This window comes from Dryas octopetala, chromosome 7 (assembly GCF_963921425.1).
Source record: "Dryas octopetala chromosome 7, drDryOcto1.1, whole genome shotgun sequence".
Taxonomy (NCBI): Eukaryota; Viridiplantae; Streptophyta; class Magnoliopsida; order Rosales; family Rosaceae; genus Dryas; species Dryas octopetala.
In genome coordinates, this window is record NC_141372.1 from 2,332,026 (window position 1) to 2,346,148 (window position 14,123).

At 36.8% G+C, this 14,123-nt stretch overlaps 2 protein-coding genes across 3 annotated transcripts; both read left to right on the plus strand.

Annotated features, from left to right (window-relative positions):
- Positions 1-1,690: 1,690 nt before the first annotated feature.
- Positions 1,691-4,056, plus strand: LOC147278367 (myosin heavy chain-like protein). The gene is made up of 4 exons (XM_086251900.1): positions 1,691-2,218; positions 2,311-2,744; positions 2,841-3,146; positions 3,677-4,056. Exons 1-3 carry the CDS (start codon positions 1,825-1,827, stop codon positions 3,144-3,146), a joined length of 1,134 nt encoding a protein of 377 aa, XP_086108026.1. The 5' UTR covers positions 1,691-1,824; the 3' UTR covers positions 3,677-4,056.
- A 3,698-nt stretch (positions 4,057-7,754) lies between these two features.
- Positions 7,755-11,684, plus strand: LOC147278368 (eukaryotic translation initiation factor 5A-2-like). Of its 2 annotated transcripts, XR_015123574.1 has the most exons (7): positions 7,755-7,950; positions 8,246-8,368; positions 8,480-8,536; positions 10,243-10,317; positions 10,542-10,779; positions 10,931-10,989; positions 11,295-11,684. XR_015123574.1 is itself a non-coding variant. In XM_086252468.1 (5 exons), exons 1-5 carry the CDS (start codon positions 7,828-7,830, stop codon positions 10,644-10,646), a joined length of 483 nt encoding a protein of 160 aa, XP_086108594.1. In that variant the 5' UTR covers positions 7,755-7,827; the 3' UTR covers positions 10,647-10,921. The 2 variants fall into 2 exon arrangements, 1 of the variants encoding a protein (XP_086108594.1); XM_086252468.1 differs by lacking the exons at positions 10,931-10,989; positions 11,295-11,684 and having other exon boundaries at positions 10,542-10,921.
- The last annotated feature ends 2,439 nt before the right edge of the window (positions 11,685-14,123 follow it).

A 14,123-nucleotide genomic window follows, 5' to 3' on the forward strand; every position in this document is an offset into this window, starting at 1 on the left:
CAGACGAGTCGATGTTGGTATGCCTACCTAATCGAAGGTGGCGATGGCAGTGATGGTTTGAGAATGCTGAACCATCGGTGTTACCAAACCAACCGACACCTTTCTTCTTCTCCTTCTCTTTCTTTTCTCTGGTTTCTCCCCTTTTTTTTCTTCTTCTTTTCTTATTCTCTTTTTCTTCTTCTCTTCTCCTCGTGAGCATCCCGAAGGTGGACGGTGAGCTTGGGCTTGGCAGCAGCGAAGCTCCGGGGAGTGGGTGCGACGGTGGCGCTTGGGCGTGGGTAAGGTGAGCTGCGCACGGTGGTGTCTTGCAAGTGAAGCTCTGGGGCTAAGTGGTCGGACATGCGCCTTGCAGAGGCTGAAGTTGGAGTTGCAGCAGCTAGGTAGTGGCCGGAGTTGGAGTTGTAGAAAGAGAAGGTGAAGTCCCCCAACCACCGAAACCAACCAAACTGCCCGACAACAATCAACACCGACTTTGTCGATAACCGACCTTGTTGGTAGCAAGGAAGGTGCCCAAGTTGGCCATATCGCCGGTGGTTGATTGGAACCTGGCGGTTCAGTAACAGCTACCGATCCAGCCTTAAAAATATTTGTGAGACAAAAAGTTGTCCAGTTTTCAGGAACTGTATGCCACTAAAATAAAAACCCAGAGAAAGCAAACCATATGAGACAGGTCAAACATATATTTTTGCCAACTAATTAATAACTCAGATGTCTAAAATGCCCGACCAGAATCCATGATTTTGCACATTGATTTTAAAATTGCAGTGGCCAATTTACAACATGGACTTTAAATCTTGTCCTTATGTATAAAAAACAATAAATAAAATCAAGCCAACTGATCAAATAATTGAAGTGTCACTACTTCTTATTATTACTTTTTTATTGGGAAGTTGGTGTGGTCACAACTCACACAAGGTCCTTGGCACAAATAGCCTAAAACCAATTGGATTTTGTCAGTTCAGGCTAGGAGGAAAAAAGTTGAATTTTAATTAATAAAATGGAAAAAAATATCATTAACTCGATAAAAGTTGATTTTATAAAGTGAAAAGAAATATCATTAACTCAATAGCTAATATTTAATTAGTAGGTAACAGAAAAATGTTGTATAACCCAACTCTCTTTATTCATAGCAAAACAAATTGTTTTGTTTCGTTTATTTTTGTTGTTGTATTTACTCCATTAATTCTCTCATACAAGATGCACCTCATATGGATGTAACAATATACCTTTTTCATTGGTTACCAAAAAAAAAAAAAAAACAATATACCTTTTACAATAATACCATGTATGACATTACAATTCTCCATGTTAATAATTAATAATTGCTCCATCTTTCACACGAAGGCTCCATGACATGAATTTTGTCCTTTAGTCATTATTGCTTAACAAAGGAATAATCATTTCTTAAGTTTCCTAATTAATTATTTTTGGTTGCAAAGTCGATGCTGATAATTCCAAATTAAGCTGGCGAAGCTTTGTCTAATCATAATCCAAACAATATTAAAAAACGATTATAAGAAAATAATAATTTTAATTCTATATTAAAAAAAACAAATACATTTTAAAATTCAAATTTTGGTTTTTCAAAATTAAAAAATTTCTTTATTTCGTTTGGTGGGAATATTTGTCACCCTATAATATAAATACCAAAATCTCAAAAAAGAAAAAAAGCCAAAATCAAAAGAGCGAGTTCACGAGCCTAGCCTGCCTAGGGAAAAGTGCAAACTCGTGACGAATTTCCCTCCATTTTTGTCTACGATTTAAATCTCTCTCCAGTCTGTCAGTAGCTCATCGCATTTAATTGCCACTCTGTGAAAAGCACTAATGAAGCAGGACGATTCCTCCTTTAAAACCCACATTCTCTCTCCTTTCCGTTACGCCACGACCCGCCACGTTCGTATCGCCGATATTCTCGCTGATGATCAAGAAGAGGACTCCGAAACCGACGGCTACGATTGCGTCGCGGAGTTCCATATGGATGGTGGCATCCGACACCGCCGGAACAACGAACCAGACGGATTCATGACGTTACAATGCTCCTCGCCGCGCCGGATTGTTTCTCGGTGGTTGTCGGCGCTGAAACGCTGCAAAGGAAGAAGACGAAGCGTAGTACGGTGCGAGAAGAAGATAGAGAAAGAAGAGGAGGTTGCGAGAGAAACAGGCGGTGAGGACCAGCCGACGCACACCACCTGTTCGACGAATGGATTGAACGAATCAGGTGAAATCAAATTCCGTAATATTTTATTGTTTTTTTTTTTTTGGGGGGTTTGTTTTTCGTTAAATATTATTGATTTATTATATTGAATCCAGGACAGTGTGGGAAAGATATTAACTCCTTCAATTTGGGAGTTGCGTGCGGTCTGATGTTTCTGATTGCCGCCAGTAAAAACGAGCTGACGAAGATGGTGGAGTTGAGGGCACAGATGGAGCTGCTTCTTCAAAATGCCAAGCCACCGCGGTTGGAATCGAATGAGATTAATAATAATCTTGCTTCTTCCACCACTGATTTCCAACAGGCTTCGAGCTCCCCCGGGAGCTCCGGTAGCCAGTTTTCGCTTCCATGTGGCGTGATGGTGCGTGACGAGTGCTCGGGATGTGTTGGAAATGAAGGAGAAGAAGGTGATGAGAGCGGGGTAGGAATGGATCAGCTTGAGGCAGAGCTAGAAGCCGAATTGGAAAGATTGGAGTTCCACTTGGATTCGGAAACTAATTCATCCAAATACCCACATCAGAAAATGTTAAAGGTACTTCTATGAAATTGGGACTGACTAAATTTCATAGTAATGAGTTTTTGATCAATTACCCTTCTGAAATGAATGTTTGGATATTGAAAATTTCAGGGTGTTAGAGATGTAATTGACCCTAATGAAGAAGAATCATCAGATAGTGAAATGCCCTGTGAGTATGGAATTCCACCCCGTGAACTTGAGAGGAGGTTGCATGAACTGTTGGAAGCGAGACAGGAAGAACGGATAAAAGAACTCGAAGTTGCTTTAGATTGTACAAAGCAGAAGCTTCACGAGAAAGAAATAGAGATCTCTTGGTGGAAAGACACTGCAAGTCTTTTATCACACCATGTTCCAGAAGGACCAGAACCTCCATCGCTTGTTTCCCAGCACGACCCTGAAGCTTTTCATTTTGTTTAGGTGAGCACTAAACTGTACAGTGGCTTTAATTTTAAGTTTTGAGAGTGAGGCATTGTCCAAATTACTACTTATATATGCATGGATGTATTATAGTTATACAACACTACACTGCTAATTGGGTTCTCATTTGCTTGTATTGTTGAGTGTTATATATGTTCGTTTTGCATATTATGTGCATCTTTGTTCTCTGGAATCTTGTGTTTGCACAAGTTTATGAGGGGTAATAGTCTTTTTCGAGATTAACAGTACAAGAACATACGACATAATTTTTCATGCTAAGAGAGCAGTTCTGGTATATGATTTATAGCTAGGTAGATGGCTAGATGCAATAATATTCAAATGGATAAGAAATCTTTGGTAAAGTTGTGACTTGGGAATGCAAGCAAGCATGATTATGTGTTTTTTTTGGACTGTCCAAAGCAACTTTTTACTTTTTCTTTTTAAGAGTAACTATCATAGTCTTTCAATTATAGTAAAGTGTGATATCTAATCTCCATCAATTTATGATTGAACTTTCTGTTCTGGTTCAGATTCTTCAGAAGGTGTTATATCAGTCACTATAAGTTAGAAGAAATGGGTTAGGAACAGGTGGTGTAGTTCTATACTTGTATCTCATATCAATGAGTGACGAGGTTTGCATAAAACCCATATCAATGAACGGTTTAGATTGATCCGTGGGACAACTGTGGTTGGCAACCTTCCTGTAATGGTGATAGGAATGGACGACCTGGGTTGTAGATGGCTATGGGTTTCTTTGTAATGGTGATAGGAATGGACGGTTGATGAATGTAATGGCACTCATTTTATACGCATGATGCACGAGGACATAAACATTCATATTCCAGATACCTTTTGCTTTGTCAGTTGAGAAAAACAAGATGGAAAATACAAACACTTTATACCACACAAATGTGAGAAATAATTTCAGTTAGTCTCCATTTGTTTATTTTTTCTAAACTTTAGTTTGTAATGTCCAATTTACTCTTAAACATCAAAATAAAAAATGAAGAAGAAATTTCTCACCCCTCTCTTCTCTACCCTACTCTAGGCCGGGGTCAGGACTCAGGAGATCATAGCTAGGCCCTAGCCACTGTGATTGTTCTTTTTAAGAATTTGTTTATATTTTATATTTGAGAGAGATAAAAAGAGTTAATTAGGGACAAAAGAGCAATTTTATTAAAAAATTAATTTATAAGTAAATTGAGTAATTTTGGAATTAAACAGAACCATTTGAACATAATAATGACTTATTAAAAGGTACTTTTATTTTTTATTTTTCCTGGCAAAAAAAAAAAGGTAATTTTATTTTTTTTCTTTTCGGTCTGAAATTTCTTCAAAGATAAACAGAAACTACGGCCCATAAATAAGGGAGCTCCAATAGACATGCCAGGGGCCCCATTGTTAAATCTTTTTTTTTTTTCGCTTGTGAAATCCCGCCTATGCACTTGTGACGTGTGTCTCAAAAGCTGGCCAAAAAATAAGCATATGTTGCAATGGGAAATTGGGAAGAATTTCTACTAATAAAATATGTTTATTGCTTTTTAATAATAAATTTGATAAACAACCACAAAAAAAGGTAGCGAAAGGAGATCAGGACCGTCAAAAGTCGATGTGACATCGAACATCAGCATCTACGGCGAGAGGCCGAATCCCCAGTCACAAGGACCAAAAAATCTGAGTCAGATATAAAAGCAAAGGAATCCTATTCACTTTTTTCAATTTAATTTTTTTACTGACTTTTTTTTTTAATTCTTATTTTGTAATGAAAATTCATAATTAAAATAAGGCAAAAGTTCAATATAGAACTATGTAGCCCATTTCAACTAGATCCATGAACAAATTAATATTTCAAATGACTACCCAAATTATGATTTAAAATGAAAAATGAATATCTATTAGTTAAGTGTCTACGTGGCTTTTGCTTACTAGACTTTTTTTAATGATGTGGCTGCCACATGGACTAAAAATAATTTAAAAATTCAAAATATTTTAAAACATTAAAAACTAAAACCAAAATATAAAAAATACATAAATTCAATTTAGACACATAACTATATATGTTATTTCAATGGGATCCACGAACTTTCAAATATTTCAAATATACACATGATTTATTATGTAAATTGAAAAATGAAATTCTGTCCATCAATTTATTGAGAGATCAGTTAAATGTCAGCTTGACTTTTGCTAACGGGGATTAATTGGCGACGTGGCACCAACTCAGCATACATTTTCCGCCAAATGAGCAACACGAGCCCACACACTCATCACCTCTTTCCCGCTCGTCGAACGCTCTCATGACTATTTAGTCTCCCAAAAACATCACGTTTTTCCCCAAATTCGAATATAAATCTCTCACTTGTGTTCAACGAGCGAGAAAGAAATGATGAGTTTGTGGACCTGTGTCAGGAGTTAGGTGGACCCGTGTCGCTCATTTGGGGGGAAATGAGTGACACGGGTCCACCTAACCCCTGACACGGGCCCACAAACTCTCTTTCTCTCTATTATTATTAAATTGTGGGCCTGTGTCGCTCATTTGGCGGGAAATGTTTGCTGAGATAGCGCCACATCGTCAAGTAATCCCGGTCAACAAAAGCCAAGCTGTCATTTAACTAATCTCTCAACGAATCAATGGACAGAAATTCATTTTTCAATTTAGATAATAGATTAGGTGTATGTTTGAAATATTTTAAAGTTCATGGACCCGTTGAAATAGCTTATATAGTTATGTGTCTAAATTGAATTTATGCCTATAAAAAAATTAGGGACAAAAATGTTCATTCTATCTTTACGCGCAAACACACTCTCCCCCTCTGCTGCTGTTTTTTTTTTTCCTTCTTTTTCTCTCCTCCCTTCTTCTTCCTCCTCGCGTGCGACCATATCCCTTGCCCTCACTGGTTTTTTTTTTTTTTTTTTTTCGACCACTTCTCGCCGACCCGAGACCACCATCTTCTTCCTCTCTCTCCCCGAGTGTTTTTCTCTCTCATTAGACCGCCATTAATGGCGTTTCGAAGCTTAGGCCGACAATCAACTCCGGCGGCGACCTAGATTTTCCAACCGTGACGGGGCACTAGACCTACTGGGTTTTGTTCCTCTCGTTGTTCTGAGTCTCGTGGTGCCATTGGATTGTTCATCGGACCACCGAGCACAACAAATAGTGCTCTCAAAGCCGACAGCTTCTCTGGCCATTTTTTAGCTTTTTTGGCGGCGGGACGGGTCAGGTGGTATTCTTCATCATCTTGACCTCCTCCTCATTCTTGTGTGATTAAATTACTCATTTTGTTGCATGATTAAAGTATGACTAGGTCGCTGCCGGAGTTGATTGTCGGCCTAAACTTTGAAACGCCATTAATGGTTGTCCGATGAGAGAGAAAAACACTTGGGGAGAGAGAGGAAGAAGATAGTGGTCTCGGGTCGACGAAAAGTGGCTGGAAAAAGAAAACCAGTGAGGGCAGGGGATATGGTCGCACGCGAGGAGGAAGAAGAAGAAGGAAGGAGAGAAAAAGAAGAAGAAAAAAAAACAACGGCATAGGGGGTGTGTCGTCTGCGCGTGAAGACATAATGAACATTTTTGTCCCTAATTTTTATATTTTGGTTTTAGTTTTTAACATTTTAAAATGTTTTAAAATTTTAAATTATTTTTAGTCCATGTGACAACCACGTTATTAAAAAAAGTCTAGTTAACAAAAGCTACGTAGACACTTAACTAACAGACATCCATTTTTCAATTAGGTCCATTGACTTTAGGTACCAAATTATAATGTTTTTTCATTTCAACTACTAAAACATTTATGTCATTTCACTTTAGGTACTAAATTTCAGTTTAGGTACCAACTTTAAAAAACATGGTTATATCGAACTGTGACTGTCTAACAGTCATAACTTTTTTATTGATTTACTGTTTTTTCAATATTTGCAAGGCTTAAACTTTAATATTTAGTCTTTGGGTTATACGACTTCATCCCCCAAACATAAATCAAAAGTATGAAACCCTTAAAAATTTTGATTTTTTATAAATTTTAAATAGTCTCAACTGTGACTGTTCGACAATTACAACTGTAACTGTTCGACAGTCACAACTGTATAACAAACTGATTTGTGACCTAATCCAAAATGTTTTACTCTATGTTAGTACCTAAACTAAAAAAAATTAGTGTCTTTCTGCTTTATTAAAAAACTATTGATATTTAGTATTTAATCCTAATTTTCTATTTTCAATTTAGATCATAATTGGGATAGTCAATTAAAATATTAATTTGCTTATGGATCTAGTTGAAATGGCCTACATAGTTAAGTGGTTATATTGAATTTTTGCTTAATAATTATTTATTTATTTGATAACAATTACATGATTAAATATTTTTTAATTTAATTAAATTTTTACAAAAATAATTTTTAAAAAATTACCTAAAATTTAAATAATTTAAATTATAAAATAATATCAAAAAATAAAAATAATAAAAATGAAGGTCGAATAACATTCCCCAAAAACAAATATTAATTACTTTCGTTGGCGTAAATTAAAACCTTAAAAAACCCTAATTAGGAAAGATGCTATATATAAACACGATTATATTTTCTTATCAACCCCAAATCAGTCCCTCTACCGAAAGCCCGAGAGCCAAGAAAGTTAAAAAATTCAGGGAAAAAGAAGAGAGAGAAGAAAGTTTGAGGAGAAACAATGTCGGACGAGGAGCTCCACTTCGAATCCAAGGCCGATGCCGGAGCATCCAAGACTTATCCCCAGCAAGCTGGTACCATCCGCAAGAATGGTTACATTGTCATCAAAGCTCGTCCCTGCAAGGTCTTAATTCCATAACTCACTTATTACTTTTATTTTTTTCAATTAAATTTTCTTATGTTGTATTTGTTTTGGTTGATCTAGATCTCCATCTGTATGCATATGATTCCATTCTATGTATCTCTGTTGAATGGTGAAATTGGATACTATTAATTTGGACTGGGTTTCAGGGATTTGTTATATATACTTGGGAATTTTCTATTATTGCCTTAATTAATCCGTTAGGGTTGAAGCTTTGTTTGTTAAAATTGACACATTTTTAATTGTTTGTTCTATTGATGTTGGATTGTTTAAACAGGTGGTTGAGGTTTCAACCTCTAAGACGGGCAAGCATGGACATGCCAAGTGTCACTTTGTGGCCATTGATATTTTCACTGCTAAGAAACTTGAGGATATTGTTCCTTCATCTCACAACTGTGATGTAAGCTTCCTTTGATATTATTGCCTGCTGTTCTCAGTTTTTCCACTTATGCTATGTAAGACTGTTGTATGCTAATGATCAATCGTTGTTTCTTTTTCGGGTTCTCTGTAGGTTCCACATGTTACGCGAACTGATTATCAGTTGATTGACATATCAGAAGATGGATTTGTGAGTGATCTTGTGTCTGAAAATTATGAATCTGAGTACACATACCACTATAAGCACATAACATTCTGCCCTGCATTTGATCAATGCATATGTAGAAACTATAAAAGTTTCTTATTTAATGTTTTGTTTTGGGTTATATTTTGTTTTCATTTTATCTGCATGAGAATATTTGTTTCATTACCAAATTCACACTTCCTGTTAGGTGATTTACCTTGGGCAAAATGACTGATCTCTGTCCTCTTGTACTTGTGGATAATACTACATGTATTTGTAGAAAACTAGTATGATAGATTATTTATCACTCGTTTCCATTATGTTGTATTTCGTTGGACCTGCATGAGAATGTGAGGTTTATTTCAGTTTCGTTGGTCTCCAGCCTCTTGTACTTTGGTGAACGATATACCCCATTACCCCTTGGACACCAAAAAAGCCAACTTTACTCTGTTTATTAAAGTTGTCTTTAACTGATTATTATATATAGGGTTTTTTTTCAAATTTGGTATCTCAACTTTAACCTATGTCTCAATGTGGTACCTAAACTTTAATTTGTCTCAATTTGGTACTTTAACTATTATTTTGTCTCTAATAAGTACCAAGTTTTAATTCTGTCAATAAACTTAACAGAAGAAGTATGGGTAATTTAGTCTTTTCATGAATAAAACTATAATAAAATAATAAAATTAATGAACAAAAGGAAATGAACAGCGTAATTAAAAAGAAGAAGAAAAGAAGGGGGTGGGTGTGGTGTGGGAGAGATCAGACGTGTGGTGGGTGTGTGTAGTGATGCTTTGTTTTGTTTATTTATTTATTATTTTACATTTGAATATCTAGAGACCAAAAAGAAGAATGAGGGAAGAAGAAGAAGAGGGTGGGGGGATCTGTAGACACTGGAAGGGGGTGAAATGGAGCTCTTAGCTTTTTTTGTTATTTTGTGTTTATAAATGTGCAGCAGGAAAGAAAATAGAAGAAGGAGGGGCTGCTATGAATCTAGAGAATTCTGGGTTTTTTCCAGATATGGAGGTGGAAGGTGAGAAGAGAGAGAGAGAGAGAGAGAGAGAGAAGATTAGAGGCGGCGCCGTGGGTGGGCTGGGACTGCCAGTGTGGTGGGGCGGTGGCTAGAGGCGGAGGCAAATGTGAGCAGCCCACTGGGAGGTCGGATGGGGTTTGGGGTTTAGGTGAGAGGAGAGAGAGAGAGAGAGAGAGAGAGAGAGTGTGTTATGAAGGATAGAGAAAAAAAAAGGGTTTGGGAAGGAGATGAAGATAGGCAAACAAATTGGACAAAAATGCCCCTACTTCTGATAATTTATTTAACAGAAGTTTAGTTTGATATCAATTAGAGACAAAATAATAGTTAAGGTACCAAATTGAGACAAATTAAAGTTTAGGGATCACATTAAGACATAGGTCAAAGTTCAGGTATCAAATATGAAAAAAACCCTTATATATAATGTCAGTGGAAATTATAGTTAATATGTTGTTTTATAGTGTTGCAGTGGCGTTGGATGGATCATTATTGCATTTTAATATAAGTGTTAGGTGCCAAGCGTCTTAACATCCTGGCCTTGCATTTGTCCATTCAAAAGTTGACAGTTTCAGTCCGAGATTTCATGACTCTGCTTCAGAGCTAGTCTGTAATAGTTATAGTTTTTTTGGTACAGAACTTGGTTGTATTTTGTTAATCAACCGGTATCTGATTACTCTTACAGGTGAGTCTCCTCACTGAGAGTGGTAACACCAAGGATGATTTGAGGCTTCCCACAGATGAAAATTTGCTCAGCCAGGTGAGTCCAAAATGCTGTTTTGATGATGTCTGAAGTATTCAAAATTTTGCATGTGTTAGGGTGAATGAGTCATTGATTATTGATGTTAAATTCTGGTCATTTCTGTTATGAATGTCTGGGAAGCTAGGGAAGCTTTTGCAATACGATTTCTTCAAGCACAAGCTTTCGTTTGATTGTGAACATCATTTAAATACTTATGGGTTGTGTGCTTCTTGTGTATCCAGATTAAAGATGGGTTTGCAGAGGGTAAGGACCTTGTTGTAACAGTTATGTCAGCTATGGGAGAAGAACAAATTTGTGCTCTGAAGGACATTGGCCCAAAAAATTAAATTTGGGTGCATGCCTCTTCTCTACCTGCTGCATTAGCAAAACATCGATCAAGCCAAGTTATTGGAAGCCGTGGACTCATTCCAGAGACACAATTGGGCTTAGACACATGATTGGGCTTCATACACAATTACAGTATGCCTAATGTTTATATTTATTTATTTTTGGTTTTGGGAATTGGGGTTAACGTTACTTGTGACTTGGGCATGTCCTAATATTTGTATGGACAGGTGAGGTGAGCCTTCGCATTAAGTTTATTGTCTGGCATTTTTTTTTTTTTTTTCAGAGACGTGGCAATTAAAGTGCTGGTCTTTAGTGGCACCCATCATGACCGCCTAATTTCTGGTACTTTTTTTATCAGCACTATTACAACCACTAATATTTTTTTGAAAAAAAAATACACCAATGATGTCGTGGATGATATGACGTAATCTGAGTTCCACATTACAGAATCTTGGTTGTTAAAAATTAATAATTGAGGCTAAATGTAAACAAATAAAATATTATGGAATCATTACTGTCATATCTTTTGATATTTAAAATGTGAGATTTTGTTTGTGCTCTTAGTAAGTTTAATATGTTTATGGGGTGAATAGTGGAGGATTTTTTAACGACTTACAAGGTCCTCCTCTGGTTGTGTTTTTTTATAGGCACAAGGCCGCCAAGTGTTACACCCAGAAAATAGTAGAGTATTCCCATATTTTTATCAGAGTAGTTGTGGACTTGACTCGACATTTGCAATGGTTTCTTGTAACTTTGTATGTTGCCCTCATTGGAAATTGACAATGGCTAAATTGGAAGGTAGAATCTTCATGGCAACAACAATGTATTGGATTTTTTATGTGCATTCCCATCCATAGTAGTTAGAAAGCAAGCTTTAGTGCAACCACCTTTGACAAACACTCGAAACTCTAGAATTTTTTAAGAGGACATCTCTTTTAGAATTTGAGCTGATGATTAAAGCTTGTCAAACTCGGAGTTGTGATATATTGTGAATGTGATTGTTAGTTTTATTCTCTCTTTGAATTCGAATATATTGATTATATATACTAGTCTTTTTGAGAAATTCTTGAATAGGACCGTCTGACTACTTGTATAGTATCATGTTACGGTGTTATGTATAATATTTATTTTAATAAATTGTAAATTTTATTTGAAATAAGTATGCATGTTTGTATATAATGGGATGTTGCATCATACAAGTGGCAATGCTGCCCTAAAGAATCTCTCTAATTTTTTGTTTTTGGTGAAAAACTCATGTTAAATGATTTAGCACTTGTTGGACTAAGCTACGTTTGGGATTGTTTACCAAACACTTAACTGATTTACTTCACAGCTGATTTTATTTTACAACTGTTTTATTTCACAGTTATTTTTTCTCACAGCAATCTCAAACTAAGCCTAAGAAAGTAAGGAACAGGAACACCCATTTCATAAAATAAAAAATAATATAGTGCCTAATTTTAAACACCCTAATCACCAACAAATTTTGTCTAAACCCCCACCTATCTAGAAACTCTTTCAAAACCTCCTAAAACTTATAATCTTAAATTACCCTTATGACACGCGTTGACGCATGCTGACACGTGCTGACGTCACTGTAACTGAATTTTGGTGAGACCGTTTTTTTTTTTTTTTTTCCTGGAATTGAAGTTTTTGCTAAAACTCAATATTTCCCTAAAACTAAAATCAAACACTGAAATTGAATTTCATTACACTAAAACTGAATTTCAAAAATTCAGTTACACTGAAACTGAATTTCAAGAATTCAATTACACTGAAACTGAATTTCAGAAATTCAGTTACACTAAATTGAAGAATTCAGTTATGAATTCACTTACTGAAACTGAATTAAGTGATGAAACAATTACACCTCGACTAAAATGCAATTACACCTTAATTAAAAAACAATTACACCTTTACTAAAACAATTACACTTCACTAAAACAGTTACACCTTTGTTGAATTCCATTTCACTAAAAAGAACACAGCAACCTTATCAAAAAAAAAAAAAAACAACAATACAACAAGTCATTGAGATGAGAGGAGTAGCCAACAATACAACGTCGTCCGATCACCTCACGCGCGACGAGTACACGACAGCCGCCACTGCCTCGATTTGTTTCTACCTGCAAATTTGATTCATCATATTTCAGAACCATAATTTCATTCAAAATTCATTTAAAACTCATGTTTCACAAACTGAAACTGTTTCACGAACTGAAACTGTTTAATCAATAAATGAAGTAAATTTGTATATACTTATAAATCAATTAAAAACCACATTTCTATCTGATTTATAACAAATTCAATTAAAATAGATTCACAAATTATACATTTCACAGACAGATTCACAAATTAATTTCAAATTAGGGTTTTCAAATTAGGGCTTTTGAATTTCAATGCAATTGAACCAAAATTTGTATACCAGTAGAGAGAGACTGTCAAAGGGAGAAGAATGAGACCGGAACCACTTCAATCCGCCGCCGGAATCGCCGGCAACAGCGGCGATAAGTCTCAGACTTTCTCGGCGTCGATTCGCCGTCCACGGTGGTCAGTTGGAGAATCAGAGACCACCATCACACTCACCACGTCGAGAGGAAGCTTCTGGAAGTGGAGAACGGCTGCGACGTCGCCAGAATCTCGAAGTCACCGCTGGAGATGACGATCGGACTTCGGGCTGTATTTGGGTTTCTGTGGATTTTATTGGAAAGAAAAGGCCATGGATAGATAGAGGATGAAGAGGCGAGAAGAACCCAACCAGTCCGACACCTCGTCGTCGTCGGAATTGATGGATCGCCGGCGAGGGAGCTCGGGTTTGCCTAGACCGATTCGGCGTCGATGTTATGTTTCGTGGAGAGTGGAGGGCAAGGAGAGGAAGAGGAAGGAGAGGCGAGTGTGATGGGACTGGTCTCGCCGGCAATCGTCGCCAGACGGTGGCGCACGCGCCGGCGACAGCAGCGGGGAGAGAGAGAACGCAGAGGGGAAGAGAGGCACCTGATGGGAGAGAGAGAGAGAGAGAGAGAGAGAGAGAGAGAGAGAGAGAGAGAGAGAGAGAGAGAGAGAGAGAGAGAGAGAGAGAGATAGAGAGAGCACCCATAAATTGAAAATGAAAAAAAAAAAAAAAGTAAAACTGGAAAATTAAAAGATGGGGAGTCAAACTTGACTGGGTATTAGTTGACTAGGGGGTTTAGGAAAATATTAAGTGTAAGATTGGGGGTTATAGGAGAGGTAGATTTTGGGTGGAGGTTATGAAAGATTTTATCTCGAACTAGGGGGTTTATAATTATTAACATAAAATAATAATAAAAATCAAACCATACAAGAGTCACATGAATAAATAATTGTTTAATTTGGTGAAGAGAATCATGAGAAAAGGACGGTTTAAAAACTGGGGTGAGAGGCGCGTAACCGCGTGGGACCCCCCAAAACCTTTAGCCGCCGTGCAATGACATCAGCCACGCAAACCCAAATTCGCA

Bases quoted from the DNA above. Each gene is read 5' to 3' on its own strand.
- LOC147278367 (XM_086251900.1), top strand. From the start codon at position 1,825: ATGAAGCAGGACGATTCCTCCTTTAAAACCCACATTCTCTCTCCTTTC. The intron at 2,219-2,310 runs GTGAAATCAAAT...TATTGAATCCAG, and splicing joins GAATGGATTGAACGAATCAG to GACAGTGTGGGAAAGATATT. The intron at 2,745-2,840 runs GTACTTCTATGA...TGAAAATTTCAG, and splicing joins CACATCAGAAAATGTTAAAG to GGTGTTAGAGATGTAATTGA.
- LOC147278368 (XM_086252468.1), top strand. From the start codon at position 7,828: ATGTCGGACGAGGAGCTCCACTTCGAATCCAAGGCCGATGCCGGAGCA. The intron at 7,951-8,245 runs GTCTTAATTCCA...TTGTTTAAACAG, and splicing joins TCAAAGCTCGTCCCTGCAAG to GTGGTTGAGGTTTCAACCTC. The intron at 8,537-10,242 runs GTGAGTGATCTT...TTACTCTTACAG, and splicing joins ACATATCAGAAGATGGATTT to GTGAGTCTCCTCACTGAGAG.